General features: G+C 42.8%; 1 protein-coding gene across 2 annotated transcripts in view; it reads right to left on the bottom strand.

Moving 5' to 3' along the window:
• The window catches only part of sox14 (SRY-box transcription factor 14), a 14,776-nt gene extending 10,248 nt beyond the window's left edge, over window positions 1–4,528 (bottom strand). The window contains exons 1-2 of one of the 2 annotated variants that reach the window (XM_076990462.1): window positions 3,203–4,528; window positions 1,041–1,811 (exon numbers count right to left, since the gene is read on the bottom strand). In XM_076990462.1, coding sequence (XP_076846577.1) covers window positions 3,412–4,128 — 717 coding nt within the window. In that variant the 5' untranslated portion in view covers window positions 4,129–4,528 and the 3' untranslated portion in view covers window positions 1,041–1,811; window positions 3,203–3,411. Of the gene's footprint in view, window positions 1–1,040; window positions 1,812–3,202 lie in introns of those variants that run through there. The other variant, XM_076990463.1, reaches the window with a different exon arrangement.
• Between the last annotated feature and the right edge of the window lie 12,972 nt (window positions 4,529–17,500).

Genomic DNA, 17,500 nt, shown 5'->3' with positions numbered 1-17,500 from the left:
TTTAGATATAGCTATAAACGCGATCAGCTGAGATGCTTGATTGGTTAAATGACAGTGTTATAAGCCTATCGCACCGAAGAAAAATATATTTCCCGGCGTTTACAGAAGCGCTCCTAAAAGTAGGCCTATCGTTGACAAAGTTGAATCTGCATGCTTTAGGGAACTGATGCAAAACTTCGTCTTCGGTATTCGGTTCAATGAAGTATCACCCTAATTTACAGGAATAGATAAGAGCGAAGTCTGTCATAAAAATCTGCGCCCGCTTTTCCCCGCCCCCTCCCTCCCCTATATTGAATTGCACCTTGGGCAATAGTGCAGAATCGTGAATCTTAACTTCTCCCGGCATATGTTCTTGGCAGATAAGTAAACAATCTGGATGTGAAATGAATTTTTTAATTAATACAGTAATGCTATTACACCTCGGTGTGCAAATCCCATTGCTTGGCCTTGCGACAGTAGACAAAAGTACATGCGAATTCCAATCCTCTGTTTGCAGCCGAAGCCCGATTGTTCTGTAAGCGTGTTCCCTTTGAGTGAACCTCATTTTCCATTCACACGATAGCTATAGTTTCAGAAATTCTGCCCTTTAGAAAATTCCGGGGTAAAAATCAATGCCGTGTGCGAATAATATGCGAATCATGTCAAGTTATGAAATGTAGCAGTAAGTCTGAGCAAGTTGTTACATGTTTGGCTGTTCACATGCAACGTGTCCTAGTGTTACTTGCTTTTACTTCTAATTGAATATAAAACAAAAAAGAATTATGTAAGCAAAGAAGAGAGAAACGGAACATTTGGGTTACAAATGGTCTGAGGTTTCCCACGTTTAAGAACAGGCGCCCGCACACACCACATCAGGCCACATCAGTGTAGACGAGCCTGGGCGACTACTGTTCATTTTTAAACAACACTACCACCAACAACAATAATACCAGGAACAACAACAATAATCATTATTGTTATTGCTGTTAATAATAATAATAATAATAATAATAATAATAATAATAATAATGAGGAGGAGGTGGTGGAAGAAAGATGAGAATGTGGTCAAATGTCTTCTTGGTGGACGATCCTGTCATATCTAAAATATATTTCACATTCTATGCCAGCCTGTTAACATTATTCGAATGAAGACATTTAGTACGTGTTGTAAATATAACCTTGTAATTAACAGTCTAGGGTTTAATACTTAAAGGCGTGTTAACTGCGGCACTAATAATGTGCGATGTTGACCGAGGATCTGTAAGAACAGACCTGGATCTTGACGCGGCTGAGCGGTAGAACGAGTCAAACGAGCGGAATGCCTTTAGGGGAACCTCCTCTCTCACACTGCCAAACATCAAAGCACGTAATCAGTTCATTTAAGTGTCACGACAACTTGGAGGAGACACTTACACATCCGAGTTAGAAAACATATTTAGGAACCATATGTAGCAGCACTGTAGCCAAAACAGAAGAAAACTCCCGATAGGCTTAACCTGTTAGGAAGAAAACTCCGATAGACTTAACCTGTTATGAAGAAAATAAAAATAATTTATTCATTAGAGGACAGGGCTGTCGGGAAAGAGGAAAGTGCCAACGAGCCAATGTATAATGAATAGATCGAGCAACAGTAACAGTTGGAAGGCCTTGTGGCTGGGATCGGATGGCAGGTCCTGTTGGAGAGCTCTGATGGAAGCCGTTGGAGAGCAGTGAGCATCCTTCTGAAATGTGACAGCGCGAGTCACTGCGCGTGAGCTGGTACATCAGTCTCGCGCTGGCGAGGCGATATGAACTGTGAGCAACCAGCGTCAAACGATGGGTTACACAGCGTACTGCTCAGAAAAGAAAATATCACACAGTCACAGCCTTTAAAGATAGATAGGGCTTTGCTATGTTTTTATTTCAGAAATGTTAAGACGCTATAAACAGCGTGCATTAGCTCTTCCAAATGCCCACTCTCCGAACTAATTTCAGTTCTATTGTTAGTTTTAATATAAATTCAGGTCTATTGTTTGAGCGCTGTGATTTCAGAAAGGCCCAGTTCGCTAGGCCTGTTTGCTTTGCCATCTAATTTGGATCCGAGGTCCCTAAAGAGCAAGCGAGAACGCCACGGGTTGACACTTATCTCAGATCTAAACAGAGGGACCAGGTGGCTATTAGACGCGCCCCTTGAAACACTGCACCATTTAAGTACCGCTGCTTCAATAACTGTTAACGGATATATAATTAAATGTTAACATTTTGTTCGCCAAATAATTATATTAGATAGGTCAATTTACGTCTTTTAAGAAGCTGCACTTCTTGTTATCTGTTTTGGTTCTGTTTTGTGGGATTTTTGCCCATATTACGGGTGGAAAATACCGATTTTAAACAAACTTGACATGAGCCTATTTTTAATTATAAAGGCACAATTTGAGAAAATAGTCGCACTTAATTTTGTTAATTACATGGTAATTTTGAATCCGGTAAAATTACCCGAATATCTGTCAATGGGCTAGTTCTCTCAGTGTTAGTTAAGTTATATATTATTCATTCATTAATATTTAATGACAAATGATTTATCGTTGAAATATTGGACTAGGTTTTTTGTAAGTATTCAATATAACAAGGTTTATGTATTTTTTAAGACAGATTGTCTTTATTCAAAACGTCTTTGCTCGGCAAATGAACAAAGAATCGAGGTATCACCCTTTTGGATACAATTTCCTTTCCATAACATTACAGGTTTTAAGTTACCATCGCAGATAAAAAAATCACAACATTAACCGTGTTTCGCTTCAAACGTGTTCTTTCTCACATGAAATGAATGTGACTAGCACTGAACAACGATAAAAAATGAAAAAATGAAAAGTACTGAAAGATATGACTTTTCCTACTTTTTTTTTAAATAGACCGTCTAATTTTAAGTGCCAGTTTGATAAATATAAACAATATAACCCGTATATTCATTTAAACTCAAAAGTTCTAATTTCGAACCAACCCAAATCATCTGCAATTTCAGCGTGCCAGAATATCAGTACAATGTACAAGAAATATGAAGGCTAAATGTCACTTGTGCAAACGAAATTCGTCTTTAAAATAACAATAATAATATTAGTTGAAACAAAATTATTATTATAGCATCAAAATGTACATAATAAATAAAGTTAAAGGCCTCCTTTTCGGTAGCCATTAATAAACGTTATAACATTTACAATTCTTACAGTTCTGGGCACCTGCTTACATCTATTCCAAGTTCCATGCAGAGGTCCAAGGAACGTCTTGTAGGATCGCGTGAAAAGTTTTCGCCAACTCTGTTCTCAAGTCCCCTCGGCCTGGATAAATGCTTTCATCGTTTCTCTCGTTTTTGGTGCACTGTTCTTATGTACATGCATTGCTGTATTCAAGTTTTCACAGAGAAGACTGTCTTTTTACTCTTTTGTAGCTGCGGCGTTACATAGCAGTGGCGTGTGCTGAAGGATACGGATCAATCCCGCTCTTTGTCATACCTGGAAAAAGTATGTAAGCAACGGGGGGCTGTAAACTCGATGCCGACCATGCTGTGCAGTTACAGGGTACGACGTAGCCCGGGTTTGTGGGCGATGGGTGGGTGTGAGTGTGTTGACTCGGACAAGCCAAACTGCCAAAAGCCCCATTCTGGTATCCCAAAGAGGACGCATAGGGTAAAGTGCTGGTGCTCAACGTGTGGGGCATCTCTGTCATCTTCTGGATGGCGCTGGAGCTAAACTGAGTCGGGTCGAGGAACGAGTACGGTGCCGACGTCGGCGGCAGGAACGCTCGAGCTTTTTCTGAGGAACCCAACAGAGAGTCCGTGGCGGACACCGGAAGTCCTTTCAAGTGATCCGTGTCCCCGAGGTATGGTAATGGGAAGACGTACCTGTCCTTCTTGAGCAGATTCTTGGGTTTGCGCCGCGGTCTGTACTTGTAATCGGGGTGCTCTTTCATGTGCTGCGCCCGGAGCCTCTTCGCTTCATCGATGTACGGTCGCTTCTCGGATTCAGACAGCAGTTTCCACTCCGCGCCAAGTCTTTTGCTGATCTCTGAATTGTGCATTTTGGGATTCTCTTGAGCCATTTTCCTCCTCTGGCCACGAGACCAGACCATGAAGGCGTTCATGGGTCTCTTGATATGATCTGCTGGCTTTGACATTTTGGCGGCGCCCGTTTATTCCTATCAAAATAACGTCAAAAAGTTATTTAACCAACCAAGAGAAAATATTCACCTGTCTTGCAGACACACACTGATCATGCCACTTTTTGTAAGTTGGAGAAGAGCTGTGAAAACGGCATCGGTGAAAAATCCAACTGTATAAATCTTTCGAGTTAAAGGAATCGCTCGCGAAGTTGAACGACGTTCCCTCTTCTACACAGCGCCGCGAGAACAGCTGCGCGCGCCCAAAATCCACCGAGGTGAGGCAAAGTTCCGCGGTCGACGAGTGAGCTGTTTGTGTTTTTTTTCTTGGAGGTTTCTCGTCTTGCAAAGCACCTGGCTAGGAAATGAGTAAAAGCTCGTGAATGAGCGCCAAAAGCGGCGAAGTTCAAAGGCTGGGCTGGTTTGGTCTGCACGCGATCTGACATAATCGCAGGGCGTTTACTTGCCAACCTGAGCGACCAATCAGCAAAGAGAAACCGACATAATACCTACGAAAATATGTATATTACAACGCAAACAAAGATTGGGGAGGAAAAGGAGGTTACTCACTCCCCTCCCCGAATCCATTTAGTTTAAGCTCTACAAACACAGACCTTCAACCTTTCTGCAATAAAACCTGACATCTAACGGCGCCAATCCTTAAGACATGACTGTTGTCTAATTAAATAAACAAACAAGCAAACAAAATGTAAACTACACTAACGTGACAATTTGGATGCGAACACCAGAACAGTGTCTAATGTTCAGATGTAAGTATAAATATAAGTTTATTGTAGTTTTGATTTACACTTTAAAAATTACGTAACTGTGATGTTTAAAAATATTTTATAAGCATTTGTTTATTGTATTTTTAGAATTCTTGAATATTTAATGCTAAATACCATAGTAGGCAATTGCTTTTTATCCTTTCAAAAATCGAGATAGGCAATTGCAAACAATGTAAAATGTTTCCTTCAACATAACATATTGTCCAGCTAAACGCGAAACGAACACTATAACGCTATGAACACCCCATGGAATTAAACGCGCTCCCGGGGCTACAGTCTGAGCAGTGGCCCTCGGGCCAAAATTTATTAAACGAGAACAATTGTCCAAAGCTCTCGCGGGACAGGCCGGGCTGGGGCGTGCACCTGTTTTGCTGTTCTAATCTTGCAGCAAAGCGACCTCATGTAGAACATGCCCATAGACCGTATCTGAACAGAGAGCTTCCATATCGAGAGAAAGAGCCAGACGTCTTATATCTAAGCACGAATCTGGCATTTTGAAAACAATCATGCACAATTTTCATTGCATAACGACAATAATTAAATGGAGAGTGGCATATGTCCTGTTGTATACTGCAAATGCAAATGATTATTGCTTCTGTGAATTTAACAAAAAAAAAGGATCCATATGAATTTGTTTAGCTGCTTACAAAATCAACTTTGTTTTCAGATAGGTGTATGCTATATATAATTCAAATTGTTAATATAAAACGTGCATTAATTTTTGAAATAATTTATTTATTTTTCTTCCAGGGTAAACAAATTCAGCATTAGAAGCCTCTTGGTCACACCGGAATGTGCCTATAAAACACCCCCCCCCCCCCCCCCGGAGGAAGTCTTTAAGTCATCGTACACTGGAAGCGTTAACATGCAAATTTGACTGTTTAAAAAAGATCACTGTTCTAATCAGCCCGAGGCGAGACAAGCCGAGAACGCTGATCTATCAGAGGCTGTTTTTGATTAGCATCCTCGGTGAAATATTAGCCAGTAGGCACTAATATCTTTAGAGAGGTGGTCTTGAAGATGTGGCTGTAGTTTCGCATATGTTATTTTCTTAACGTGTTATTATAGCTGTATAGCAATTGTTAAAATAGATGTGAGCTTTAAATAATTTTACATTGAATTCCCAATGTACATTACACGTGGGACACTGTAAATCCTCCCGTTTGAGCTATAGATTTTCTTTGCTTTAAAATAGCAGCCAGAGTGTTTTACCAGACACGTTGAAATTGCTGTAAGACTTGTCAGGTAGCAACGCTACTGTGAAAAGCAGGGGTGTTGTAAGGAGGTGTAGCTGAGATGTCCCCTTTCGATTTCAGCGTGTGACATGAAGGAAGTAGAAAAAGAATCTTGCTTTTGCAGGTAACTTTGTGTTATAGAAGAGTAGAGCGAGTATAATCTTTGCTCTTATATCTGTCAGTGAACGGAATCACCGAAAGTAATAAACACATTTTAATGTCAGATTTTGAGAGTAACACATATGTAACTGTTAGGATAATTATTTTTTTTCCACGTCGTTTTATTTAAAAATATGATCAGGAAAGATGTTTATTTAACTTGGATAAATGACTTTCTTTATGCATTCTTAATCTAATCATTCAGATATGCAAAATATTTAGCCTAGGTGTAAACGCGGATTAAGCATTTCTCTTAACGCGTTACAACAGCAGTGTGAAAGGAGTGGAGATGGTTTAGGTGAGGTGGGTTTCGTGCTCGTGCGATGGTGATATCCATCAGGCTTTGCCCGACTCTCAGTCTCCTTCTCAATTTCAGCGCACAACCTCTCTTCCCGGCGCGCGAGCAGAGCAGCTTGAAATTCGAAGAACACCAGCGTGTTATAAACATAAATTACAACGGGAATTAACGAAAATGTTCAGGGGGAAACACATCATTTACGCAAGCACCGTCCAGTTTACAAAGAGAAAATCTGCTCAAAGCCAAATGAAGCAAGATTTGTGAAATCAACCATGTTAATACATGGAATCATTAACTAGGAGTTCATCACACTGAGAATGGAAATGCTTGGGCCTAGGCAGAGGAAGTTAGCCAGCATCGCTCATGTAGACCCACGTACCGCTGCGTGGTCTGAGATCTTCAACAGTTTTATAAAATGTGTAACAGCCAGTACTACGCCACGCATTTACTGTGGTTTGGAGAAATGGGGGGGGGGTATACACACATGTATATATGTGTGTGTGTGTGTGTGTGTGTGTGTGTGTGTGTGTGTGCGTGTGTGTGTGTGTGTGTGTGTGTGTGTGTGTGTGTGTGTGTGCGCGGGCGTTTAATCTCAAATTAAAACTGTACTGATTTAATATTTGTAATTGAAGAAATAAAGATTTATAACCTATTTTGAAAAGCCAGTGGTGACATCAGTGTTCTTCATAACGGATGTCAAGCATATCTACTGCAGTGACATAAACGCAGAAGGACCGGTGAATGACGCGCGCTTCAATCCTCACTAGCAGTTATGCAACAATTCTAAGAACAATTCGCATTTAATGTTAACGGTCTTCAGTAATGAAACCATGAACAAAGATCATGCTAACATAAACGTCACATTAAAAGAGCAGCTCACCGGCAGTATGCATGTCACTATACGCACAAATGCAGTGGCTATCGTTTAGTGACTACATGGAAAATAATTACTGAAGAGGTCAAGTCAATTTTGGAATGAGAGAGACCACCAGGGACATTATCTTTTCTCTTAACAAAAACGATTTAGATTCTGCAGTTAAAGGCACACGCTACTCAAATAAGATAATTGTGTAGATAATGCCCTTCAAATGGTTTCAAATGAATGCACTCAATTGTTTTTTTGCCAAAGTAAACATACCTAACTAGGCCGGGAAATCACTTCAAATTCTTGTAATGCCAAAGGAAATACTGGTTTGCGAAGTATCGTCTTCTATGCCACTAAGCAACAAGGCCTTATGTCTGTTGAACAATACAACTGGGCCGTGTGTGTGTATAAAAAAAACGAAGTAATGCAGAAAAAAAGAGACGAAAACACAGTAGGACACCAGCTTAACAAGTTAGGTTACTAAGAAATATTGAACTACACACCGCAAATGCAGGCAACACTTTTTCAAACGCACGGTGACACTAAACCTTATAGTGTTACATGTCCCATATATTCTGGACTTCTATCATGTCAAGACTAGTTCAAATGGAGTTCTGGCACTGAATGTGCTGTTGGCACACCGCGTTATTTTGGCGCGCGCCGAGGTAAGCTGCGCCGCCGTAGCTGTCCATGGTGCTGAAGCGCTAAGTGGCTTTTATACACTGCTAACTTGTGGTCCCACTCAGGACTCCCCTCAAACCCGTGTTGACATTTCAATGCCTTTTATTCTGTTTCCATCCTGTTTATGCCGTGATTTTTCCCGCATGATGCTGGCACGGAAGCGTGCCTTTTGAGGCTCTGGTACAGTATCCCAAGCAGGAAGATGTGGCATATGAAACTTTAAGTTATATGTTGTGTCCTAATCCAATATTGACCCCCGGAATAATCGTGCTAAGTTTTTTTTAGCGCGTAACATTATGGATTCAACAACGGGAATGGGTGTTTATGTAAAAGGTAAAATGCTCTAATACACAGTTAAGGTTCGAGGTGAATCCGAAGTGACTGACGTTGTGGGAAAGCAAAAGCGATTTTAAGTTCGAAAAAAAGAGTCATTTCTCCTGTTGCCTAAGTATAGAGACGCTGGTGAAGCAGGTTACATCAAGGTGATTGCCGAGCACATAAGGCCCAAAACATGGTGTTCGTATTTGTGTGTTTAGGAACACACACTCACACTCAAATAAACACACTCATGCACACACCCTCTCTCTCTCTCTCTCTCTCTCTCTCGCTCTCTCTCTCTCTCTCTCTCTCTCATATATATACAGATACACACACACCACACATAACAACAAGAAACAAAAACAAAAAGTCAAAATGTTGAGCATTAAATGAAAAAGGTATATAAGCAAGCATCTTACACACTAAGCCAAGACTCATGATACATGGGGGGGGGGGGGGGGGGGGGGGTCAGGATGAAAGCATTTAAACTTTTGAAGCAGAATTAATTTACATGTGAAGATGAACTAGTACACAGTTATATCAGGCGTTAAATGGAGAATATTTGAAACACCTGTATATGATGATCCATCATTTATGAAAAGACAAAAGGGCTAATGTTCATAAAATAAACACCATAGCAAAGCGAGACTGTTTTAAAACAGCACTAACAGACCATATGCACTCACAAAACAGCCGTAGGAAGAACAAAATTGCTACTTGGGAGCTGCCATGCAAACACTTAGTTATGCATGTTGGTGGCATGTTAAAGTTGAAGCGTTTGGGTGTTTTTTATTACAGCCAGGTTGGTTTTTTAATACTGCCAGGTTGGTTTAATATTCAGACTCCTACTCTACACCAGCGAGGTTCTTTTCCACAACCTTCAGCATCTGCTCTTTCTGATTAGCGGCTTCAGGGAAAGCCCAGAATATTGCGCCCATTCTGAAAAAATGATATGTTGAGAAGTGGAGTGTCGCCTCGTCCAGGTCCTCTTCCTCTTCCTCTTCACACACATGCATTTTTTCACATATTCAAATTGGCAGTGTTTGTTCTGGCCACAGCTCTTGGCTTCCATTGCTCTCCAGTGTGGAAATTGATTTTAGTCAGCTGTCACAGCAAGCACTTTTCCTGGAACCTCTGCAAGAAAAAAAAGTACAAAAAAATGCTGTTTGGTTTGGAGAAATTTCATTAGCCCACGTACCATTCGGGGCCCTTTCTGAAGAGCCACAGGGGTGATGAGATAATGCTATTTTGGGAAGGCAGGGGAAGACAAGATGCCCATACCCCTGGATGGGGCTTCAGGTCTGGGAAGGGCTCTGGTCTTAGCCAGGTCTGGTCCATCTTCATCTGTTTACATATCCAGTTCAACTCTTCCTAACTCCTATCCTGCATATCAATCTATGATTATCAGTGACAAGGGTCGAGTCATAATCAAACACAAAATGAGCACCAGCCAGAAATATATGACAGATGAGAGACGTATAAAATCAAATTGACAATTCTCATGGTCAAATCTTTTTACAATATGATATTTGGTGGGTCTGGTGTGTGTGTGTGTGTGTGGGGGGGGGCTGAACGAGGGGCTCTCACCGCCACACGCTTCACACAGAGGGCACAGTTAATGGAAAAGGAAAAGCAGAGCCAATGATTGAATGAAATAAAACAGAATGGAAATTAAAAGAGGTTCAAGGCATCGGCTGATAATGAGGAGAGAAGGCTAGTGCTTCAGAGACAGAGGAGAGAGCACAGCACAATCGTGCTGTACAATTAGGATTACGGGGCCAGTCCCAGATATCAGGAGATAGGGATAAATTATCACCCAAAAAGAAAAATGGGGCCTCTTCTCTGACCTTCATTAAGTGGAAGAAAAGCTCAGTGCCGGGCTGGGTCAGTGCTGGGCTGCCACACAGTAGGGGCACAACACTGATCACGCTCCACGGGTCACCTGCAATTCAAACCAAAACACACACAGAATTCTGCTTTTTATAGTTTGAAATGAATTTGACATCAGTGAAACAGTTATCTATTAATGACACATCATATGAAAGCTAATTGATTCATTGGTATGACATCATACTTAGGAGTTGCATTCACGCATTCAGAGTCTCCAACACTGTTGTTCTTCTACCATAGAGCAATTAGCTGGCTTTGATCTTTAAAAACCACACACTTTACAGCTAGAAATGTTTAGTGTCAATTAGTAACTACTGCTGGCCATGCAGACATATTTGGAGTTGATACAGAAATTCTCTTCATAAGCTAAACTGAATCCTATTAGACTGAATCGCTTTTAGCAATTGACTATCAGGCAGATGAGTAAAATCTTTAAAGGAACAAAGAAATATGGGTAAGCATCTAACAGCCCAGTACAGGAAGCAAGGTACACAGGGAAAAAACGCCGGCCAAGATGAACGTGAACCAATTAAAAGATCTGAGCACTTTTCAAGGCAGATAAATTGATTTAGATGTGAAACTCAAATAATAAACATGGATATAAAGTGCTGATTGATTCCCCACCCCCACCCCCACCCCTGCCTCTATGGGATCTGTTAAAGTGCTTTGAGAAACCAGTTCTCCTTTCCTCTACTTTTGTTTGGTTTTCAATAGAGCAGCAGTTCAAAAGACAATATTCCATTTGGCCTCCCATTGCAACCCTTCTCTGAAGCGCCTTTCTGAGCTGTGGCCTTTTGAAAGGGTTTAAAGTGCTCCAGTATGTTTGCCAAAGATGAAAAAACACAGTTATTTTCTTTCTTTGTTTATTGCTTTTTTTCTTACAGTGTTGATATTAAACAACACTTATTTTTTTAGCAACAAAAGATATTTCTTGTAGGGCATATCAGATTGCGATATGCATATTTGCCTGTGGTTTGTGTCCATATTGTTTATGATCATGTATTTGTGAACAATATGGCAATTCTGTCGTTTCTCAGGGGATTCTTACAACAGGCACAGTTTTTCCACTTGAGCCCTGTTACTCACAGTTGTTCAACAGCAAACAAATATTTAGAATACTGCAAGTTACCTCTGCAGGACGTTTGGTGCCTACCAGTGTCTCTCTCCCTGTCTTTCTCCCTGTCCCTTTCTATGTCTCACCCCATGTATCTTTCCCTGTCTCTCTCCCTGTCTCTTTTACTGTCTCTCTCCCTGTTTCTCACCCTGTCTCTCTCCATGTGTCTCCCCATGTTTCTCTCCATGACTCTCTCCCTGTCTCTCCCCATGTCTCTCTCCCTGTCTCTCTCCGTGTCTCTCCCCATGTCTCTCTCCCTGTCTCTCCCCATGTCTCTCTCCTTGTCTCTCTCCCTCTCTCTCCCCATGTATCTCTCCCTGTCTCTTTCCCTGTCTCTCTCCCTGTTTCTCACCCTGTCTCTCTCCATATGTCTCCCAATGTTTCTCTCCTTGTCTCTCTCCATGACTCTCTTCCTGTCATTCTCCCTGTCTCTCCCCATGTTTCTCTCCCTGTCTCTGTCTCTGTCTCTACCCATGTCTTTCTCCCTGTCTCTCCCCATGTCTCTCACCCTGTCTCTCTCCACATCTCTCCCCATGTTTCTCTCCCTGTCTCCCTTCCTGTCTCTCCCCATGTCTCTCTCCCTGTCTCTCCCCATGTCTCTCTCCCTGTCTCTTTCTGTGTCTCTCCCCATGTCTCTCTCCCTGTCTCTTTCTGTGTCTCTCCCCATGTCTCTCTCCCTGTTTCTCCTCATGTCTTTCTCCCTGTCTCTCCCCATGTCTTTCTCCCTATCTCTCTCCGTGTCTCTCCCCCTGTCTCTCTCCCTGTCTCTCCCCATGTCTCTCGCCCTCTCTCTCCCCATGTATCTCTCCCTGTCTCTTTCCATGTGTCTCCCAATGTTTTTCTCATTGTCTCTCTTCTTGTCTCTCTCCATGACTCTCTTCCTGTCATTCTCCCTGTCTCTCCCCATGTTTCTCTCCCTGTCTCTCTCTCCCTGTCTCTCCCCATGTCTTTCTCCCTGTCTCTCCCCATGTCACTCACCCTGTCTCTCTCCCTGTCTCTATCCCTGTCTCTCTCCACATCTCTCCCCATGTTTCTCTCCCTGTCTCCCTTCCTGTCTCTCCCCATGTCTCTCTCCCTGTCTCTCCCCATGTCTTTCTCCCTGTCTCTCTCCCATCTCTCTCCCTGTCTCTCTCCGTGTCTCTCCCCATGTCTCTCTCCCTGTCTCTCCCCATGTCTCACTCCCTGTCTCTCTCTGTGTCTCTCCCCATGTCTCTCTCCCCATGTCTCTCTCCCTGTCTCCACTATTCCCTCCCTTTTTCTCCCTCTCTTTTGAATCTAGAGACTATTGTAGGCTGTCAAACAAAAGCGTTTTTTATCTGGGCCTCTTGATGTCCCCCCCACCCCCCACACCCCCTCCCCTCTCACATGGCCACCAACTCCTTCTTCTCTTCCTTTCCTTTCTCATTCATTTATTCCACTGTGTGTGGAAATAGGACGGGCAACAATTAATTTCTGAGTGAATTCAGCCAGGATCTATTACCCACTCCGAGTCTCCTTTGCTCTAATGGAAATCTATTTCACTTCTCTTTTGTGTCCAATATAATTTAATGCCCATTTTATTAATGGCCTGAAATAATTACGGAAGGCTTTTGTGATTTTTGAGTATGTTTCATTTAATTGTGCAATAAATGTCTAATCAGAGCTCCCATCTGAAGCCATTATGGCATTAAAATTAACAATTACACCACAAATGTCTTGGTGAATGCGTTGGGGTCTATAGAAATCGAGGGTGATAACAAGACACACATACATCATTCATGAGATTTTTTCCCAACTAGAAAAGGACAGTGAGAGATAGGAGGACAGGAGGGAGAGAGAGAAAAAGAGAGAAAAGTGGGGGGAAGAAAGAAAAGAAAGTTTCTTTATTCATTTGAAAAGAGGGGATGGCCAGAAGATAGGGCATTCTGAGTGTGTGTCACCCTCTGCGCTTCTCTTCACCACTGGTCTCTCTCTCTATCTCCCTTTAATTTGCCTCCCGCTTTATTTTTTCAAGTGACAGATTTCACTCGGGGAATGGAAATGTATTAACCGTTAACTTGAGCGATAAAATATCTATCAGCCATTTGTGCCTTCTGCCTGGTCCTCCATTCTAAGCTGCATGGCACCCATTTTGCTAGTGTGGGTGACCGAAGGCAATTAAAGACTTTCTTCTTTTTCTCTCTCTCTCTCTCTCTTTCTTTCTCTTTCTCTCTCTCTCTCTCTCTCTCTCTCTCCCTCTCTCTCTCTCTCTCTCTCAGTTCACAGAGTGGGTCAGCTACTCAGCACACCAGCAAGAATTGTTTTCTTAGTTGCCAAGTATCCAAATTTCACGGCTTGCAGGGACTCCATCTGCCAGTAAAAGGCCTTGGACGGTTCTCCTTGTCACGTCCCAGTTAATGTTCCACAATTGGTTTTGCTGCATCTGTTTTAATGGCGGATGGGTTTGGCAACCACTCTTGCGGAGATTTGCAAACAGTCCCTGAGAGGTGTGGATTGTTTTGAACCAAGAACCTCCTGCTAGTGTAGATCATTTTGGCCAGCATGAAGTATAAAGTCTTCTGTCAACTATACTGTCAACTACAAAATGTCGTTTAATCAGTGTGTACAGCTGAGCTCGTGGAAACCGCTATGCAAATTTTTCCTGTGGAGTTGAGGGCTCCATGTGAAGAAAGTTGCTGAAATAAAGATTTTGCTGTACAGCAATTTAATCAGTTGAGCTAATCTGGCGAGGAAACACAGAACCTCTCCTTTTTACATCTTTATTCAAAGGTGTTAAAGCTAAAATCAGGAACAACAGATCCTTTGATTGGAGGATGTGAAGAGAGTTGAACCAACAAATGACTATGATTTGCGTGGTCAAGTATTGAAACGCCACTTTCCACAATAGCTGAAGATAGAGAGTCAATAGCAGTTCTGTGGATGTTTTGCCCCCAGAGAAACTCACACTACTGTTGATATCTGTTGAGTCCACTCACATATAAGGATTGTTTACCACTGGTCTAAAAAATATTTGCTGTGAGGAATATTTGCTTTGAAATTGTATTCAGCCACAGGAAGTACTCCCTATTACAATCTCCCTAGCATTCATCCCTCCATGACTCTGAATGATACATATCAAGCCATTAAAGTTCCTTTCCTTTAAACCGATCCTCTCAAATTTAATAATCTATTTAACTGATGTGCAAATTAACCATGGCATTTGCACAAAACCACTTTTATAAGTCACACCTCACACCTTTCACCCCCTCTCCCCTTGCCTTTTCATCTCTTCTTCCACTCAATTTAATTCCCGGCTACAGATTTCATGGTCAATTTTATTTTGCTCACTCTCAAGGAGTCCGTCATCAATTCTTCACAACTTTTCATGTCCTCTTTTCTCTCCAGATTCGCTGCGAAATTGCCTATTCAGGCTGCTAAATAAGTGTGACTGCCATAAATTCACTGCAACGCCCTGCGTTTTTGAATATGCATTTGGAGTACTGACCTCCAGCAGTAATTAGTTTTAGCTCTTTGTTTATCCTTTATACAAATCACACGGCCTTCTCTTTCATTTCCATTCCATCCCCTCCCTCCCTCCTCCAAACCCCAACACAAGGAGAAATCCTTGGGTGAATTGCGCAGAACTAACAAGAGTTTGACCTCTGCCATGGGTCCGAAGCACGTTATTCTCCCCGACGTCTTGCTAAATACAGCCATGGCATGTTCCATAAGGAAATATTCAGCACTGAAGCTACTGCAAGGTCAGCACAAGTTTATTCTCACCGCATGATCCAACGGCCGTCTTTTCATTTCGGACATATCCAGCCAAATAAAAGTCTGAACATTTTTAAACACGTGCATTACCTTCATCGACATGACCCTCAAGTTCAATGCTCAAAATGTCCTTGCTAATGGTGGGAGCAAGTGAGAGGCGCGAGACTTTACGGCAGGCTCGGACACCCTGCAGTCCAAGGCTGGACCATGCAGCAGTACCAACGGCAGCTAACGGTGAAGTGGTCAGCTGTCTCATCACCATCTACGTGGAGCTCACGCAGACACGTCCAGCGGGGGGCTGGTCCACGCCTCCGTCCTGGCAGGCGGGAAGAAGAAGGGATCCATCCCCCTGACTCCTGGATTACCCTATTATAGCCAAGATGTTCCACTAAGCCGCAAACACTGACACATATTCCTGTTCTACGGCCCATTCGCTTTCAAACGCGCCGTGTCAGGAAGGCTTATTCGAATCTGCATAATCCCCCCCTCTCATCACAATTAAAGATATCAGTGAACAATGAAATTGCTTGCTCTCTGGTTTGTTTCATTTTGCTTTGGAGAGAGGGATTATGGGAATATGGCGGCCTCCTTTGTGAAAGTTACAGGATAAGGCAATAATAGCAAGCAAAAGCAGACAGTGACCTTTCTCTGGGACTGTGAGAGGTGTGAGAGGTGTATAACCAGTCATAACAATCAGAAATGCTGCATAATACCCTTGAAAAAGGCTATCTAATACCCCAAATCTGTTTTTTTACACTAGACCTTTTGTCTGCATTATACACTTCTCAGCAAAGATTTTAATAGTTTCAAACAAAGACATTAATCACAGATGTCACACAATGCTAATTCAGTAACTTTACTTTTAAATCAGCTGTAACCACGAACCTAACACTCACCACACCAGGGCTCAGCACACCAGGGCTCAGCACACCAGGGCTCAGCACACCAGGGCTCACCACACCAGGGCTCAGCACACACAGTGTTTCAGCACACACAGTGTTCCAGCACACACAGTGTTTCAGCACACACAGTGTTCCAGCACACACAGTGTTCCAGCACACACAGTGTTTCAGCCCTCCAGTTCATCATGAGAGCTAGAAGACTGAAACAATCATCTGATGACCTGCTCAGAGCCCCTGGACAGGCAGTGGACCACCGAGTCAACGGTTGCTGACCGATGACTCGTGACCTTGATAAGGGGGGGTAACCCCACACATATCTTAAGCATGTGATTCGCTGGTGAGGAGGGAGTGTTGGCTTAACATATAATTAACATCCAATAAAGCCATGGTTGTTTATCAACACCCCCACCCCCCACATTTTCCTGACCTGATAATCTACAGTCGTCCTGCAGGCAGTGGCGGGGGAGATAGCATCTTAAGCTGCTTGTTCCGATGCTTGGTCCAGGTTGGCCTAACAGTCCTCAATCATTCTGGGGACACTAAATGTGCAGGGCCTGATCTACTGCTAGCTGGGATTGCAGTAACCCGTGGTGTGATCTTACAGTTTGGCTAACCCATTCATCTTCCGCAAGTCACCACATGTCACCCTCACACAGCCAGCACTGGCGAAGCCCGTATGAACGGCCTGACTTCCCTATCTGCAGTGTTATTGTGTATAGCGACACAAAGCCTGCCATTAGAGAGTTCAGGAGGCTGATAAATCAGAACGGGGAAAGGATGTGTGTGTGTGTGGTGTTTGTTCACACATACACAGCAAGAGAGAAATGATGAATAGAACTTAAAGGGCTGTGAGTCGTCTGAGAGACAGACGAAGTAAGAACTGGCTGTAATTAGTGAAGGGGAAGAAAGAGACGGGAATAATTAAAGGAGTGAATCACTTACACCAGCTCATTAAAGCCCACGCTAGCCTCTTTAGTTTAGTTTGCTTTTCGTTGAAGGGAGACAAAAGAGGAACAATATCACATTAAATGTTGTCTTCTCATCCCCAGTCAGTATAACTGGTACTAAAGTGTTGGTGGTTTTCTCTGGATTAAAGTTTGATAGCGGCCCGACAGAAAATGACTTGAAAACTCTCTCTCGCGCACACCCCCCCCCCCCCCCCCCCCCCCACACACACACACGTGCACACACACACACGCACACACGTACACACAACAGGAGAGGAACACATGAGAGGAAGAAGTGTAAACAGTGAGAGTCTGAAGGAGAGAAGCACTGTTAAGTTCATGTACTGTTAAGGTGTGTGTTGAACAGAAATGTGTGTGTGTTCGTGTTGTGAGGTAATGTCGGGCTCTTCCTGGGCTCAGCATGCAGATAGGAACCACCAGGGGTAGTGAGAGCAGGGAGC

The sequence above is a fragment of the Brachyhypopomus gauderio genome, unplaced genomic scaffold (genome assembly GCF_052324685.1).
Source record: "Brachyhypopomus gauderio isolate BG-103 unplaced genomic scaffold, BGAUD_0.2 sc75, whole genome shotgun sequence".
In the NCBI taxonomy this organism is placed as follows: Eukaryota; Metazoa; Chordata; class Actinopteri; order Gymnotiformes; family Hypopomidae; genus Brachyhypopomus; species Brachyhypopomus gauderio.
Note: the sequence above shows the minus strand (reverse complement) of the source record. Positions and strands in the feature narration are given on the sequence as shown.